Genomic DNA, 16,342 nt, shown 5'->3' on the forward strand with positions numbered 1-16,342 from the left:
AGAGGCTGCTGCCCTATATACATAGACTTGGAATCACTGGCCACTGTAATATTGGAACACTAGTCACTTTAATAATGTTTAAATAATGTTTACATACTGCTTTACTCATCTCATATGTATATACTGTATTCTATTCTACTGTATTTTAGTCAATTACACTCTGACATAGCTCTATATAATATTTATATATTTCTTAATTCCATTCCTTTACTTTTAGATTTGTGTGTATTGTTGTGAATTGTTTTAGCTACTTCTGCACTGTTAGATATTACTGCACTGTTGGAGCTAGGAACATAAGCATTTCGCTACACCTGCAATAACATCTGCTAAATATTTGACCAACACAATTTGATTTGATACATGCAACCTGGAAATGATTGGAAGAAATCTGGGGAAGTATCTAATTAATGGTTGAATCTCATGAAAGGTAAACATGACCAGATTATGTTTTGACAGTAAATTATGGGGTTTAATCTATGGAAAAACATATTCAACGTCAGTGATTGTAAGTTTTCATTGCGGTTAAGAGCATTGGGCGAATACCCGAGCCGGCTGTCGATGTGCCCTTGAACAAGGCACTTAATTAATCCTAATTGCTCCTGTAAATCTCTCTGGATAAGAGGGACTGCTAAATGACTAAAATGTCAAAATAAAATGTACAGAGTTTGTGGAAAGACGATGGCGTCTAGGCCTATAACCCAACTGTTTACCCAAACGAAATGTAGTCCCGAGAAGGCTATTTACTACTTTAAATACATGTAGGTCTATGGTTTTTATTTCGATTATCATTCGTTCCAGATGTTTAGGAGGTCGGGGAGTGCGAGTAGCCCCGAGTCTACATGTGCTCCACTAGGGGGATTTAATCACGGAACATCTCCATGACCGAGAGTAACCCCTGTAGTTCTCCAAGCGGATGTAGCCAAGGTTCACTCCATATAAAAGCTTTTCTAGATCCAGATGATTCTCCTCCTCTGTGTACAGGTCACACATGCCTGGATAACAAGCCAGGACAAAAATATTTCAAAAAGTAGTGAAGAAGTGTGGTTTAGTTTAGGAGGAAACACACTTGATGCTGAAAGGGGTCTGATTTCGTGCCTTTGGGAAAAGGTATTTCGATTTTCCACTGATTAATTGTCTGTCATTTGTTTATTCTCTTCTTTTAATGGTAGTCCTATCCGCTGGAAAGAAAGCTGAAAAGATAACGGAGTTATGGCAAACTTTAGCTATTTTTCTTTTCAACAGCGCATCAGTTATAGATATTTTGTTTTATAGCAAAAATGTGTTCGTTGTAGTTTTTGTTGTACTTAGTTATAAAACACGATGTAGACTAGTCTTCGGGCACATTTACAACCACATTATGTATTGCTATGTAACATTGATTTACTCATTGAGGAAAAGGACTTCATATTAGATTTTTCCAAACATGCGGAGAACACTGCATGGCACGAATCTTCTCACCCATTGTGTTAAACAGACTTTTAAAAAACGATCCCATATTTTCTATTCAATGACATTCTTTGCAGAGTTATCCCACAACATTTTGCTACCAAACAAGTGAATAAACAACTTAGAAACAAGTTACTTTGTTTTAATTTACAGTAAGGGACGTCAATGTGAAGCCCAGCAAAATAACATGTTATTGAGTAATTTATATTGTCGTATTACCTGCGGGAGTGATCACACAAACAGCCCACCTGGCTCTTGTGAGTACAAAAGACAGGGAGACAATAAAATGTAGCCTAGACTGAGCTTGTCACTCCAAACACCGGTAGAGAAGCTGATAGTAGCGTACGGTAGAGATAGTTAGAGGATGCAACATTGTATATTTCCCATTATGGCGTCTGCGAGCAAGGGCAACGTCATTGAGGCCATCTCAATTTTAAAGTAGTACATTTTCTTCTTCTACTACTTCTATGGTAAACAAACTGAATGGTTACATAGTGCACACTTAAATCAAATTGTATTGGTCACATACACATGGCTAGCAGATGTTATTGTGAGTGTAGTGAAATGCTTATGCTTCTAGATCCGACAGTGCAGCAGTATCTAACAGGTCATATTTAACAATTCCACAACAAAACCTAATATCTAACAAATTCCACAACAAAACCTAATACACACAATCTATTAAAGGAATGGGATGAGAATATATAAGTATAAAATATATGGATGAGCAGTGACAGAGCGGCAAAAATGCAAGCGATAGAAAATAATAGATCGTGAAGGATACAGTATGTACATATGAGATGAGTAATGTGAGATGTAAACATTCTTAAAGTGGCATTATTAAAGTGACTAGTGATCCATTCATTAAAATGGCCAATGATATCAAGTCTGTAGGTAGGCAGCCGCCTCTGTGCTGGTGGTGGCTGTTTAACAATCTGATGGCCTTGAGATAGAATCTGTTTTTCTATCTCTCTGTCCCAGCTTTGATGCACCTGTACTGGCCTCGCCTTCTGGATGGAAGCAAGGTGAAAAGGTAGTGGCTTGGGTGGTTATTGTCCTTGATCTTTTTTGCCTTCCTGTGACATCGGGTGGTGTAGGTGTCGTGGAGGGCATGTAGTTTGCCCCCGGTGATGCGTTGTGCAGACCTCACTACCCTCTGGAGAGCCCTGCGGTTGTGGGCGGTGCAGTTGCCGGACCAGGCGGTGAAACAGCCCGACAGGATGCTCTCAATTGTGCACCTGTAAAAGTTAGTGAGTGTTTTCGGGTGACAAGCCACATTTTCTTCAGCCTCCTAAGGTTGAAGAGGCGCTGTTGTGCCTTCTTCACTACACTGTCTGTGTGCGTGGACCTTTTCAGTTTGTCGGTGATATCTACACCGAGGAACTTAATACTTTCCACCTTCTCTACTGCTGCCCCATCGACGTGAATAGGGGGGTACTCACTTTGCTGTTTCCTGAAGTCCACGATTATCTCTTTTGTTTTGCTGACATTGAGTGAGAGGTTATTTTCCTGACACCACACTTGGAGGGCCCTCACCTCCTCCCTGTAGGCTGTCTCGTCGTTGTTGGTAATCAAGCCTACCACTGTAGTATTGTCTGCAAACTTGATGATTGAGTTGGAGGCGTGCATGGCCATGCAGTCGTGGATGAACAGGGAGTACAGGAGAGGGCTGAGAGCGCACCCTTTTGGGGCCCCAGTGTTGAGGATCAGCGGAGATGTTGTTTCCTACCCGTCAGGAAGTCCAGGACCCAGTTGCACAGGGCGGGGTCGACACTGCCACCTAGAGTGTGTTTGAACAGGTATAAAGACAAGATTGATGATTTACTGCCACCTGCAGTTATGGAATGTTTTCTCACAAGTATAATTCATTGGCTGATCCCTCCTGATGACCTGGAGGAATTATGCGATCCTTCCTTAACCCATAGGAAGTCCCACCCAGTTGACTTCTTCAAAATGTTGAATGTCCTTAGTGGTGCTGCACATGCTAAAACAGGCTTTTGGGCACTAGAGTCCTCGATCTATCTCTGTGTAGCCTACTCACTCATCCACTTATACCCATGCCCCATCTATTGGGTTCATGCTGAGACACTTTAAAAAACAATTATTTTACCTTTATTTAACTAGGCAAGTCAGTTAAGAACAAATTCTTATTTTACAGCAACGGCCTACCCTGGCCAAACCCTTCCCTAACTACGCTGGGCCAATTGCGCAGCGCCCTATGGGACTCCCGATCACGGCCGGCTATGATACAGCCTGGGATTGAACCAGGGTCTGTAGTGATGCCTCTAGCACTGAGATACAGTGCCTTAGACCACTGCGCCACTCAGGAGCCCTAATGCGTCATGGTGGAGGAAAAAACTGTCCAGACTAATCCGTTCAGTTGTTGTTTTTTTATTCGTTTCCTCAATATAAACATTCATTCAATCTATTTATTAATTAATTCTCTCCGACCAAATAAAATAGTATTTGTCACACATGCGCCGAATACAACAGGTGTAGACCTTATTGTGAAATGCTTACTTACGGGCCCTTAACCAACAATGTAGTTTGAAAAAAGTAAGTAAGAAATAGAAACGCATTCTCCTTCTGTACCATGACGGTTTCCTTCCCACTTAGCCGACAACAATTGCAGCCTAATGTAAGTAAATATATTTAGTTAATTACATGCTTCAAATGGTGATGATCACTGATCGTTCAATAGCTTATTTCCAGTTTCAGTGTTTTCATATGCCTCTGAATCATAAGGACAAATAACCCTTGTGGTTTGTAGGGAGCGGGCGTGCAAAACCCCTAATTTAGGCTAAGTAATTTCAATATCCTGAGAAGCCAGGAGCCTCACTAGCAGTCAAAACTGAATGATGCATGTTTACGATGCAAACAAAATACATTTTGTGCAAACTCTGATTCATGCCACTTGGACAACATAAACAGTTGTCCATTTTGCGCGGCTCTCATCCCTGTGACCCAGTGTTTTATCCCTCGTCCATGAAGTTAGGGCCAGATACGTCCAGTAAAACATGGTGCAGCCAAGCGCCTGGATGTGTTTATGTTGTTTACAATTGTGCATGTGAGGAAAGGCATGCTTCGGTGTTAACCGGTGCAATGATGCGCTCTCATCCCTAGGCAGGAATTCTGTCTGGCTCTGCTTCATGATCGTAGATGTTCTAGTTTATACTCCGGGGGAGTTCATTAGCTACCTACCCTGGCAATTAGCTAATATCCAGGTGAATGTATTGTCATCGCAACAAAGCAAATAGCTATTAGTTTTAGTTATGAACATAGAGCAGAGTTGCCTGGTTGGCTAAGTCGCTACACAGCTATAGCTAACGAACAAGATGCCTAGCTAGCAGCTGAGTCAGTCAGTCACACAGTTCTGGGAAAGGGGTCCAGAGAGAGATGGAACTCCGATTCTGACTGGGGTCATAAGGTCATCTGACCCTAGGGGCATATTTTTGGTCATAACCCCCCAAGGTGGTTTATTCAATTCTTTACATCATAAACAAATCTAAATCATGTTTTGTGTTTCTGCATGAATATTGCAAAAAAAATAAAAATCAAGTCCTTTAGGGTCATTTTGACCCAAGCCAAAAACATCTAATTCTGCCTACAGTAATTTCATATATAACACTTTTATTTGCATCTAGGTTTCTCTGGAGACATAATCATTATCCATACCTCAGGGGGTGGAGGGGGGCCTGTATCAGTGATTCTGACCAGATATAAAGGACATCTGCAAAGATATACACTCCAAATCTGGACCATCAGAACCACACGATTTGTACTGACAGAACCACTAATAACCTGTAAATACGTCCCCTCAACCCATCCTCACTCCCATAAAGTCTGCTTGGGAACTGTGCGGGGATACAGTGCAGAATAAGTTCCCATGTGAGGAGGACCTATTGGAGAGATGTTGTCAACTAGACAAATGACCCTTGACCTTGTACCTTTGAGCTGTGTGCTGGCTGGCTGGACTTTTTACCCACAGTCACCACTGCCTGTTTGTCATTTCAGTTTAGAGCTGGAGGGAAGCTTGAGTGGAAGAGGTCCAGAGTAGAGATGTCCATCTCAACTCAGCTGGGCTTGTTGTTGTGGAAGAACTTTACCTACAGGAGAAGGCAAACGGTAAGCAGAACATTTTTATATCAGATTGTGTGAATTGGTGAAATAGGAATTGGGACTTTTTCTCGTGGCTTTGTTTGATAGGACAATTTAAAAGAGGATGTATAATTATGTTCTTCTGTTATAATGTTTACAGTGTATTTCAAACAAATGTTGTATTTACTTTATTATTGTCATATACCAGGTCTACAGTTTTTAAATTCCTTCTTTGCAGCAAATCATACTTTACACAATAGTTCAATAGCTGTTTAGTTAGAAAGAGTGGTCATGTCCTGTTCTCCTATTATAAGAGAAAGAACAGCACTGTGATAGGCCCAATACATCACTGGGGGCGAGCTCCCTGTCCTCCCTGTCCTGTCTGAGGAAGGACCGAAAGATTGTCAAGGACTCAAGTCATCCGAGCCACAAACTGTTCACTCTGTTACTGTCTGGCAAGCGTTATCAGAGTATCGGGTCTCGGACCAACAGGCTCCGAGACAGCTTCTACCACCAGGCCATCAGACTGCTGAAAAGCTAATCCTATCCGTCTCCCTGGACAGACCTGCACCTTAGAGACTATTTGCACTGGATAAATTATTTGCACTGACAACCCACACATTCAACCCTTACACACAAACACCCATAAACACACACACACACAAACACCCATAAACACACACACTCAGAACTCGTATACACACACTCACACGCACAGTCAACACTGATGTTCCAATATATACCATTGATTCCACTACCCACTTTATAATTGTAAATTCAGTGTAAATCCAGTCCATTATTACTATGCATACTACCTCTTCTATTACTTGTTCTTTTTGACTTGACTCCTTTCATTGTTATTATTGATTAATGTTCTGCATTGTTGAGGGAACTAACACAAGCATTTCACTGTACCTTTTATACCTGCTGTAAACTGTATGTGAAGAATACCTTTGATTTGATTTTTACAATAACTATTGTAAGCAATTCCCTTAACTGGAGGGAGATTTTACGCTGTATTAGATGTGAGACGTAGGCTCCTTTATTCAAGTAGTAAAAAAAAAGTTTTATTGGAAAGTAATATGCTACATGCCCAAAGGGACAGAGCTTTATGTTAGCAGTGTTAGCTTTAATTGCTACTACAGCTTGTTCTCCCACCTGTGCTAGAACCCTGCCTCTAGATGGCTTTACGTGTGCTGGAGGAGCATCTCTCTCCGTCTCCTAATCCAATCAGCATGCACCTGATAACCCTTGAACGGAGATGACTTCACTGTTGCTGGATGTGGGTGTGCAGCATTGGCTATTTTGAAGTCGGGGTTGGTTGTATTGATCGCTTTGCATCTATTAGGAATGCAGTCCTAATAAAAGCTGTCTTATGACAGCTACATCATGCCTGCGTATAGCGTTGATGCAGACCTATTATATGGTGTAGTGAGGGAGCCATTTTGAATGGCAGTTTTTAAGCGCTCCAGACTATTAGCAGACAAACTAGGCTTACGGTTATAAATGGAAGGGGGGGGGGGGAGTAATGGTTACCATAGGCCACGCTCCTTATAAAAAATGCTAACTGGCCTTCTTCTCTTGTTTTCTTCTCTCTAGCTCCAACTGCTGATTGAGATAGTATGGCCCCTATTGATCTTCTTCATTTTGATATCAGTGAGACTGAACTACCCTCCGTATGAACAACATGAATGTAAGTATGATGCAACCCTCGTCATTGTTTACACACAGACACTTCTTCACAAGACACTCAACTGAATTCCCCACCCCACACCCCAAATGGCTGTTCAACCATTCCTGTTGTTGTGGTCACAGAGGCATTTGGATTTGGAATCTGTGGATGAACTATGTTGCCGCATGTATACATATTATACATGCGGATACAAAGATACAAGCCATTGATGCTATAGTATACGAGCTAGCAATACCATGCACTAGTATGCTACAATGCCATGTGCAGTCATTTATTCTGAAACTGCTACGTGCTGGCCACTCGAGTAAACCTACTATGGAGAAAAAAAAGACATATACATTTTCACAGTCCAACAGCAGCCTAATCGTGTTGAACTGTTTATGATAGGTCCTTATCGGGTGTGGATGCTGGGTGTTTTATGTGTTAACTGTTATATAGGGAATATTCTGTCCAGCTAATCAATTTTCTGGTATGGGATGGCAGATATACCCCTGTTAATGGGTTTTTATCTAAAGCCTGACAGAAGATTTCTGCCCACTGGGCATGTATCCCTTTACTTCTCCTGCATGAAGCCTCCGATACGAACATCACAATAGATCCAATTAGAGGTCGACAGAATGGCCGATTAATTAGGGCCGATTTCAAGTTTTCATAACAATCGGAAATCGGTATTTTTGGACACCGATTTTTTTTGTTGTTGTTGTTTTTTTTAAATATTTTTTGTTATTATTATTATATATATATTTTTTTACACCTTTATTTAACTAGGCAAGTCAGTTAAGAACACATTCTTATTTTCAATGACGGCCTAGGAACGGTGGGTTAACTGCCTTGTTCAGGGGCAGAACGACAGATTTTTACCTTGTCAGCTCGGGGATTCAATCTTGCAACCTTACGGTTAACTAGTCCAACGCTCTAACCACCTGCTTTACATTGCACTCCACGAGGAGCCTGCCTGTTACGCGAATGCAATAAGAAGCCAATGTAAGTTGCTAGCTAGCATTAAACTTATCTTATAAAAAACAATCAATCATAATCACTAGTTAAACACACATGGTTGATGATATTACTAGTTTATCTAGCCTGTCCTGCATTGCATATAATCGATGCGGTGCGCATTCGCGAAAAAGGACTGTCGTTGCTCCAACGTGTACCTAACCATAAGCATCAATGTCTTTCTTAAAATCAATACACAAGTATATATTTTTAAACCTGCATATTTAGTTAATATTGCCTGCTAACATGGATTTCTTTTAACTAGGGAAAATGTGTCACCTCTTGCAACAGAGTCAGGGTATATGCAGTGTGAAGACTATTTCTTCCTAACAAAGACAGCCAACTTCACCAAACGGGGGATGATTTAACAAAACGCATTTGCGAAAAAAGCACAATCGTTGCACGACTGTACCTAACCATAAACATCAATGCCTTTCTTAAAATCAATACACAGAAGTATATATTTTTAAACCTGCATATTTAGCTAAAAGAAATCCAGGTCAGCAGGCAATATTAACCAGGTGAAATTGTGTCACTTCTCTTGCATTCATTGCACACCGAGTCAGGGTATATGCAACAGTTTGGGCCGCCTGGCTCATTGCGAACTTATTAGCCAGAATTTAACGTAATTAGGACATAACATTGAAGGTTGTGCAATGTAACAGGAATATTTAGACTTAGGGATGCCACTCGTTAGATAAAATACGGAACGGTTCCGTATTTCACTGAAAGAAAAAAACGTTTTGTTTTCGAGATGATAGTTTCCGGATTCGACCATATTAATGACCTAAGGCTTGTATTTCTGTGTGTTTATTATATTATAATTAAGTCTATGATTTGATAGAACAGTCTGACTGAGCGGTGGTAGGCACCAGCAGGCTCGTAAGCATTCATTCAAACAGCACTTTCGTGCGTTTTGCCAGCAGCTCTTCGCAATGCTTCAAGCATTGCGCTGTTTATGACTTCAAGCCTATCAACTCCCCAAGATTAGGCTGGTGTAACCGATGTGAAATGGCTAGCTAGTTAGCGGGGTGCGCGCTAATAGCGTTTCAAACGTCACTCGCTCTGAGACTTGGAGTAGTTGTTCCCCTTGCTCTGCATGGGTAACGCTGCTTCGAGGGTGGCTGTTGTCAATGTGTTCCTGGTTCGAGCCCAGGTAGGAGCGAGGAGAGGAACGGAAGCTATACTGTTACACTGGCAATACTAAAGTGCCTATAAGAACATCCAATAGTCAAAGGTATATGAAATACAAATCGTATAGAGAGAAATAGTCCTATAATTCCTATAATAACTACAACCTAAAACTTCTTACCTGGGAATATTGAAGACTCATGTTAAAAGGAACCACCAGCTTTCATATGTTCTCATGTTCTGAGCAAGGCAGTTAAACGTTAGCTTTCTTACATGGCACATATTGCACTTTTACTTTCTTCTCCAACACTTTGTTTTTGCATTATTTAAACCAAATTGAACATGTTTCATTATTTATTTGAGGCTAAATTGATTTTATTGATGTATTATATTAAGTTAAAATAAGTGTTCATTCAGTATTGTTGTAATTGTCATTATTACAAATAAATTAATCGGCACCGGCTTTTTTTGGTCCCCCAATAATCGGTATGGGTATCGGTGTTGACAAATCATAATCGGTCGACCTCTAAATCCAATACTAATCACTGGAGCTTTTTTTGTCAAAACAAAATGTCTCTTTGATCAGTCAAAACTGTACAAATATAAGTTTGACAGTTTTCTGTTTGATTCGACAGCTTGTTTGTGAGGTGGCTCAGATTGCCTGTGGACATATCAGTGACTTTATGGGGGGGTTAGAGTTTATGATGCCTTTATTACTGCTCTAATCTCATTATGATGGTTCTATATGTGAAAGCTGATAAAGGTTGCAAGGCCCTCGGAGACTATCTTTGGCACGGGTATGGGAAAAGCTTATATAATGGAAATGCACTGGCTGAACCAAAGCCTGTTTTCCTCGGAATGATACGCTAGAGAATTCTTCAGTTAATTATATCACTGGGGGCAGTTCACAGAACAGGATCAATACATCTGCTGGTTACCTTCTCTTTGCTAAAGCAACTATTGTTTTTTTGTATGGGACTTGCATTCTTATTGATCCTACTTTATGTAATAGCCTACAAACCTGCTTCAGGATACAGTTGTGTAGGACAAAGCATTCATATAGCTACTAATAACTATTATTAATGGGATGAACACATCTCCTGAGAAATCTTTGTCTATGTCAGAATGTCCGCTTTCTTTCATTCCCGGAAGCCTGCGCTTTGTTCCTCTGCCAGAAAGCAGAAGCATTTGGGGGTGAATTGCTTTCAGTTCTTCCTAAAGTCCTGGTTAGGCACCAGGCACAGGGATACTTTTGGTGTGAGTCATACAGCACATGGGTCTGGGCATGTTGTAACTGCTCTTACACCACATAGGAAAGACATGGTCTTCCTTGCACAGGGCTAACCTACTGCTTTTGGGGATGGATATTAACCATGAAAAAAATGTGACAGTGCAATAAGACTCCAAATACCCATTACTCTTTTTGAAGATTTCAAATTGTTTGAGTTGAATATGGTGCTAGTTTTGAAATCGTTTCAGATGAATGTGGTGCTAGTTTGAAAACTGCCTAGCTAAATTCCATTTAGGGTTCACATTTATCACCCACTAGTTCATAAAGTCATAATCTTTATAGGCCGTCGATGACGGTCACTCTGAAAAGCAAAATGGCCGCCCTGATTCAGCTAAGCAATTGGCTATGTGGGGTTATCTCTTATCTCTGCTTTTCTTAGTAATGGGCCTGTTGGCAGGCTTCAGGTTTACTGATAGCAGGCCTACTTTTTTAACTCATCACACAAATAAAGGCAAGCCTCTCGGGGAGGGAGGGATGGCACCTTATGAGGGGACAAAGGTTGTACATTGTACTTAGGCAATCACTCCTTCACATTGATAAGGCCTGTAGCTGCAGTGAAGCCTTCAAGATGGGACAAGACGTGGTTACGCTGATGCTAGCTCATCCGCCACCAGCCCGATAAGTTAATCTGAGAACACACATCAGTTAGGTGTCTTTTGCGTAGACAAAAATAGAATTTTGAAACTCTGTAGGTGATGTTCAAAGTCCACCCCAAGTAGTTCCGTCGGGTTGATATAGAGGTCATTTAAGTGTCTCGGTATCAGATCCAACGTGACTGGAATTACCCTGTGTTCTCTCCAGTCCACTCTCTGTAGATAGTGTATTAATAGACTAAATATGTCAAAAATGTCCCCCAAAAAGTGTTTTGCTATACAACCAGAGATGTGGTTTTGAAAGTGCAGTGTACATGATTGAATTTCAAAACACCACAATTTGTGTCTTATGACGACTGTACAGTGACGTTACTGATGGTATCCCTCCCGGTGTCTCCCTCAGGTCATTTCCCCAACAAGGCCATGCCCTCGGCAGGCACCCTGCCCTGGATCCAAGGCATCATCTGCAACGCCAACAACCCCTGCTTCCGCAACCCCACTCCTGGAGAGTCCCCCGGGGTCGTGGGAAACTTCAACGAGTCCATGTGAGTCCCACCCCAAGCTGCATCTCTGTATCTGATTGTTCTTTAAATATAAAAACATGAATACACTTTATTTTATGATTAATCCGCTTCGTTGGATTAATAACGTCATTGTTTCCAAATAAAGAAAATGGTCACTTTAATGTTTCCTGTAAATATCCTATTTATAACTTGAATTTAACTGATTCAATTTTATTCTGTGTTAATCTGTGGATGTCTGCAGAATCTCTCGTCTGTTCTCCGATGCCAAGAAGATCTTGCTGTACAGTCAGAATGACCGGAATTTGGACGGCTTTAAAGGCCTCATCCAAGCCCTGAAGACACTACAGGCCAACACCAAAGGTAAGAGTCACCTCTATATAAACCATTGTTCACTGTACACATTACTACATTCACAAGAAACACCAGGGGCCTATTCATTTGAGTCGAACGTTCATGAACTCAAAGCCTAGAATAGACAGTATTTTCACTGAAGCTGAATCAAGACTCATTCCAGGTCTACATAGTACATCTCTGTCTGCCCTGAACTTTACGCCCCGTTGAGCGGGCCCCGGAGAGTTACTGCACACCCACATCTGGGCAGAAAAAAGAGGGTTTACACTAATTCCCTTACGCTGTGCTGACTCACAGCGGGACTCCCCCATCCCCTTTTGTCCTGTTCCAACCTGCCTTCTGGGTTCTCCTGTGCCTGTGAATGGCTGTGGATGGATAGTTATAATTTTAAAACTGATTTAATATTATACCCCTTCAATTTCACACCCAGATTTCTTCTATAATGACATTCTATTTATGAGCACTTAGACAATGCTGTGTTTAGAGTGACGTTGCGGGCGATATGTGAGATGGTTTGAGGCAGTAGATGGATGAAAGCCGGCAGAGCCTCTCCCAACTGACAGGTCGTTGGCAGGCCATTGGGAAAGGGCAAAAGGGGGATAGCTAGTCAGTTGTACAACTGGATGTATTCAACTGAAATGTGTCTTCCGCATTTAACCCAACCCCTCTGAATCAGAGAGGTGCGGGGGTCTGCCTTAATCGACATCCACGTCTTCGGCGCCCAGGAAACTGTGGGTCAACTGCTTTGTTCAGGGGCAGAACGGCATATTTTTACCATGTCAGCTCGGAGATTCGATCCAGCAATCTTCCGGTACTGGCCCAACGCTCTAACCACTAGGTTGCCTGCCGCATGGCTTGAAGGTATTCTCATATGCCATTCAAGATAGGACAGATTTGACGTACTTCCTTACTTACTGTGTGCTGGGTCAATGGTGTGTTTCGCATTAGACAAAATAAGACTGTGCTACCTTAGTCAGGTGACCTTATATTACATTAGCTTGGGTAATGGACTTTATAAAAGGATAAGCCTTTCATTGGAGTAGTATATCAACATTCAGATAAGACTTAAATTTCAAGGCAAATACAGTACTACTGTAATGAATGAGATATTTGCCATGCCTGTGTATCCACTTTGGCTGATGGTAGAAAATGTCTGCAGAAGTATAGTAGGTATACGCTGAGTCCTGGATAATTAGGTATACGCTGAGTCCTGGATAATTAGGTATACGCTGAGTCCTGGATAATTAGGTATACGCTGAGTCCTGGATAATTAAGTATTAGCTGAGTCCTGGATAATTAGGTATACGCTGAGTCCTGGATAATTAAGTATTAGCTGAGTCCTGGATAATTAGGTATACGCGGAGTCCTGGATAATTAGGTATTAGCTGAGTCCTGGATAATTAGGTATACGCGGAGTCCTGGATAGTTAGGTATACGCTGAGTCCTGGATAATTAGGTATTAGCTGAGTCCTGGATAATTAGGTATACGCGGAGTCCTGGATAGTTAGGTATACGCGGAGTCCTGGATAGTTAGGTATACGCCGAGTCCTGGATAATTAGGTATACGCCGAGTCCTGGATAGTTAGGTATACGCCGAGTTCTGGATAGTTAGGTATACGCCGAGTCCTGGATAGTTAGGTATACGCCGAGTCCTGGATAGTTAGGTATACGCCGAGTCCTGGATAGTTAAGTATACGCTGAGTCCTGGATAGTTAGGTATATGCCGAGTCCTGGATAGTTAGGTATGCGCCCAGTCCTGGATAGTTAGGTATACGCCGAGTCCTGGATAGTTAGGTATACGCTGAGTCCTGGATAGTTAGGTATACGCTGAGTCCTGGATAGTTAGGTATACGCTGAGTTCTGGATAATTAGGTATATGCTGAGTCCTGGATAGTTAGTTATATGCCGAGTCCTGGATAATTAGGTATACGCCCAGTCCTGGATAGTTAGGTATACGCTGAGTTCTGGATAATTAGGTATACGCTGAGTTCTGGATAATTAGGTATACGCCGAGTCCTGGATAATTAGGTATTAGCTGAGTCCTGGATAATTAGGTATACGCTGAGTCCTGGATAGTTAGGTATATGCTGAGTCCTGGATAGTTAGTTATATGCCGAGTCCTGGATAATTAGGTATACGCCGAGTCCTGGATAGTTAGGCATATGCCGAGTCCTGGATAGTTAGGTATATGCCGAGTCCTGGATAGTTAGGTATATGCCGAGTCCTGGATAGTTAGGTATATGCCGAGTCCTGGATAGTTGGGTATATGCCGAGTCCTGGATAGTTAGGTATATGTCGAGTCCTGGATAGTTAGGTATACGCCGAGTCCTGGATAGTTAGGTATATGCCGAGTCCTGGATAGTTAGGTATATGTCGAGTCCTGGATAGTTAGGTATATGCCGAGTCCTGGATAGTTAGGTATATGCCGAGTCCTGGATAGTTAGGTATATGTCGAGTCCTGGATAGTTAGGTATATGCCGAGTCCTGGATAGTTAGGTATATGCCGAGTCCTGGATAGTTAGGCATATGCCGTGTCGTGGTTAGTTAGGTATATACGTTAAGCCCTGAAGTGTAGGTGCCGCAAGCTCCTAAAACACTGAAAGGGGCACAGCAGATGTTAAAGACATACTCCAGCTATTTTTTTACTTTTACTTTTGAAAAACAATATCCCATGTATAAATACAGTAATGTACAAACACTTAAGGGTATGTGTGTATTTTATTTTATATAAAAAAAATCCCTATATCCTCATATTCAACTATGATCTTGTCTCATCGCTGCAACTCCCCAACAGGCTCGGGAGAGGCGAAGATAGAGTCATGTGTCCTCCGAAACATGACCCGCGCTCCTTAACACCCACCCATTTAACCCGGAAGCCAGCCGCACCAATGTGTAGGAGGAAACACTGTTCAACTAATAACCGAAGTCAGCCTACAGGCGCCCCAAACCCTCCCTTAAACCGGACAACGCTGGGCCAATTGTGCACTGCCCGATGGGACTCCCGGTCATGGCCGGTTGTGTGAGAACCTGGGATCGAACCCGGGTCTATAGTGACGCCTCAAGCAGTGCCTTAGACCACTGTGCCACTCGGGAGGATTTAACATGACTGAGCAGGGGTGCAGCCTTGGAGGCCATCAACCTCTCCTTCCTTCTATCCCTCCCTTTAGCTCTCCCCTCTCCCATAATCGGAAACATTCCCTTTAAGTGTGATTTGTTTTTTTTAACCATTCCTCTCCCTTACTGAATGGTTTGTCCTGTCTGAACTAGTTTCATTTGGCTTGCCACTTGGCACCCAGGCCCACCCACTGGGGAGCCAGGCCCAGCCAATCAGAATTATTTTTTCCCACAAATGGACTTTATTACAGACAGAAATACTCCTCAGCAAATCGAAATCAGCTGCTTGATATGCCACACCTGTCAGGTGGATGGATTATCTTGGCAAAGGAGAAATGCTCACTAACAGGGATGTAGACAAATTTGTGCACAAATTTTGAGAGAAATAAGCTTTTTGTATGTATGTAAAATTCATGGGATTTTTTATTTCAGCTTATGGACCAACACTTTACATGTTGCATTTATATTTTTGTTCAGTGTAGCTGGGCGCACATGCGCAATTCAGGAGACAGATTGTAGTTTTTATGCCTTGATATCAGGAGCTGATGGCGAAAAGTTTGATTAAACAATTGAGACTTAAACGAATACATCAGATGACAAATATTTAAGGAGAGCGAATCAATATACAATCCCGAAATCAACTGTAACTGTCAATAGTAAAACAAAGCTTAAAACGATGTTTGAGTGAACCTGAATCAAGAAAATTAATGGTGAAGTCGCTTTCAATCACAGTAGACGACTACTCCTCACCACGCAATAGGGATCAAAAGAGGTCAAAGAGGAAATGCCCACCCCCCCTAGTTGTGCCATGTCATGAGGACACCTGGACCACCTATTGAGATGTGCCTTTTGTTAAGTAAATCATGTGATATATGAGCTGAAAAGTAGACTGGAGAAGGACTTTAAGAAGGTAATCCAGTGATATCTGATTTGAGCCTTTGCGAGTGGCAATAAAGATGAACGGTTATGCTAGATCTTTCTCTTATGACATGGCTTTCATGCTGGTGGCCACCTGTTTCAAAACACTCCCATTCATTTATTTGATTTTGCTAATCAGTTTATGGTTCAGTCCGTTCTAGTTACTAGTCTAAGCATGATATTGATA

General features: G+C 41.8%; 1 protein-coding gene across 1 annotated transcript in view; it reads left to right on the plus strand.

The window, feature by feature from the left end:
- Positions 1-890: 890 nt before the first annotated feature.
- LOC115171529 (ATP-binding cassette sub-family A member 1) overlaps positions 891-16,342 on the plus strand; it is a 43,644-nt gene continuing 28,192 nt past the window's right edge. Inside the window, exons 1-5 of the mRNA XM_029728460.1 lie at positions 891-1,107; positions 5,461-5,571; positions 7,144-7,237; positions 11,652-11,793; positions 12,014-12,132. Of these exons, the coding sequence (XP_029584320.1) occupies positions 958-1,107; positions 5,461-5,571; positions 7,144-7,237; positions 11,652-11,793; positions 12,014-12,132 (616 nt within the window). The 5' untranslated portion in view covers positions 891-957. The remainder of the gene's footprint in view (positions 1,108-5,460; positions 5,572-7,143; positions 7,238-11,651; positions 11,794-12,013; positions 12,133-16,342) is intronic.

Source organism: Salmo trutta, chromosome 3 (genome assembly GCF_901001165.1).
Source record: "Salmo trutta chromosome 3, fSalTru1.1, whole genome shotgun sequence".
NCBI lineage: Eukaryota > Metazoa > Chordata > Actinopteri > Salmoniformes > Salmonidae > Salmo > Salmo trutta.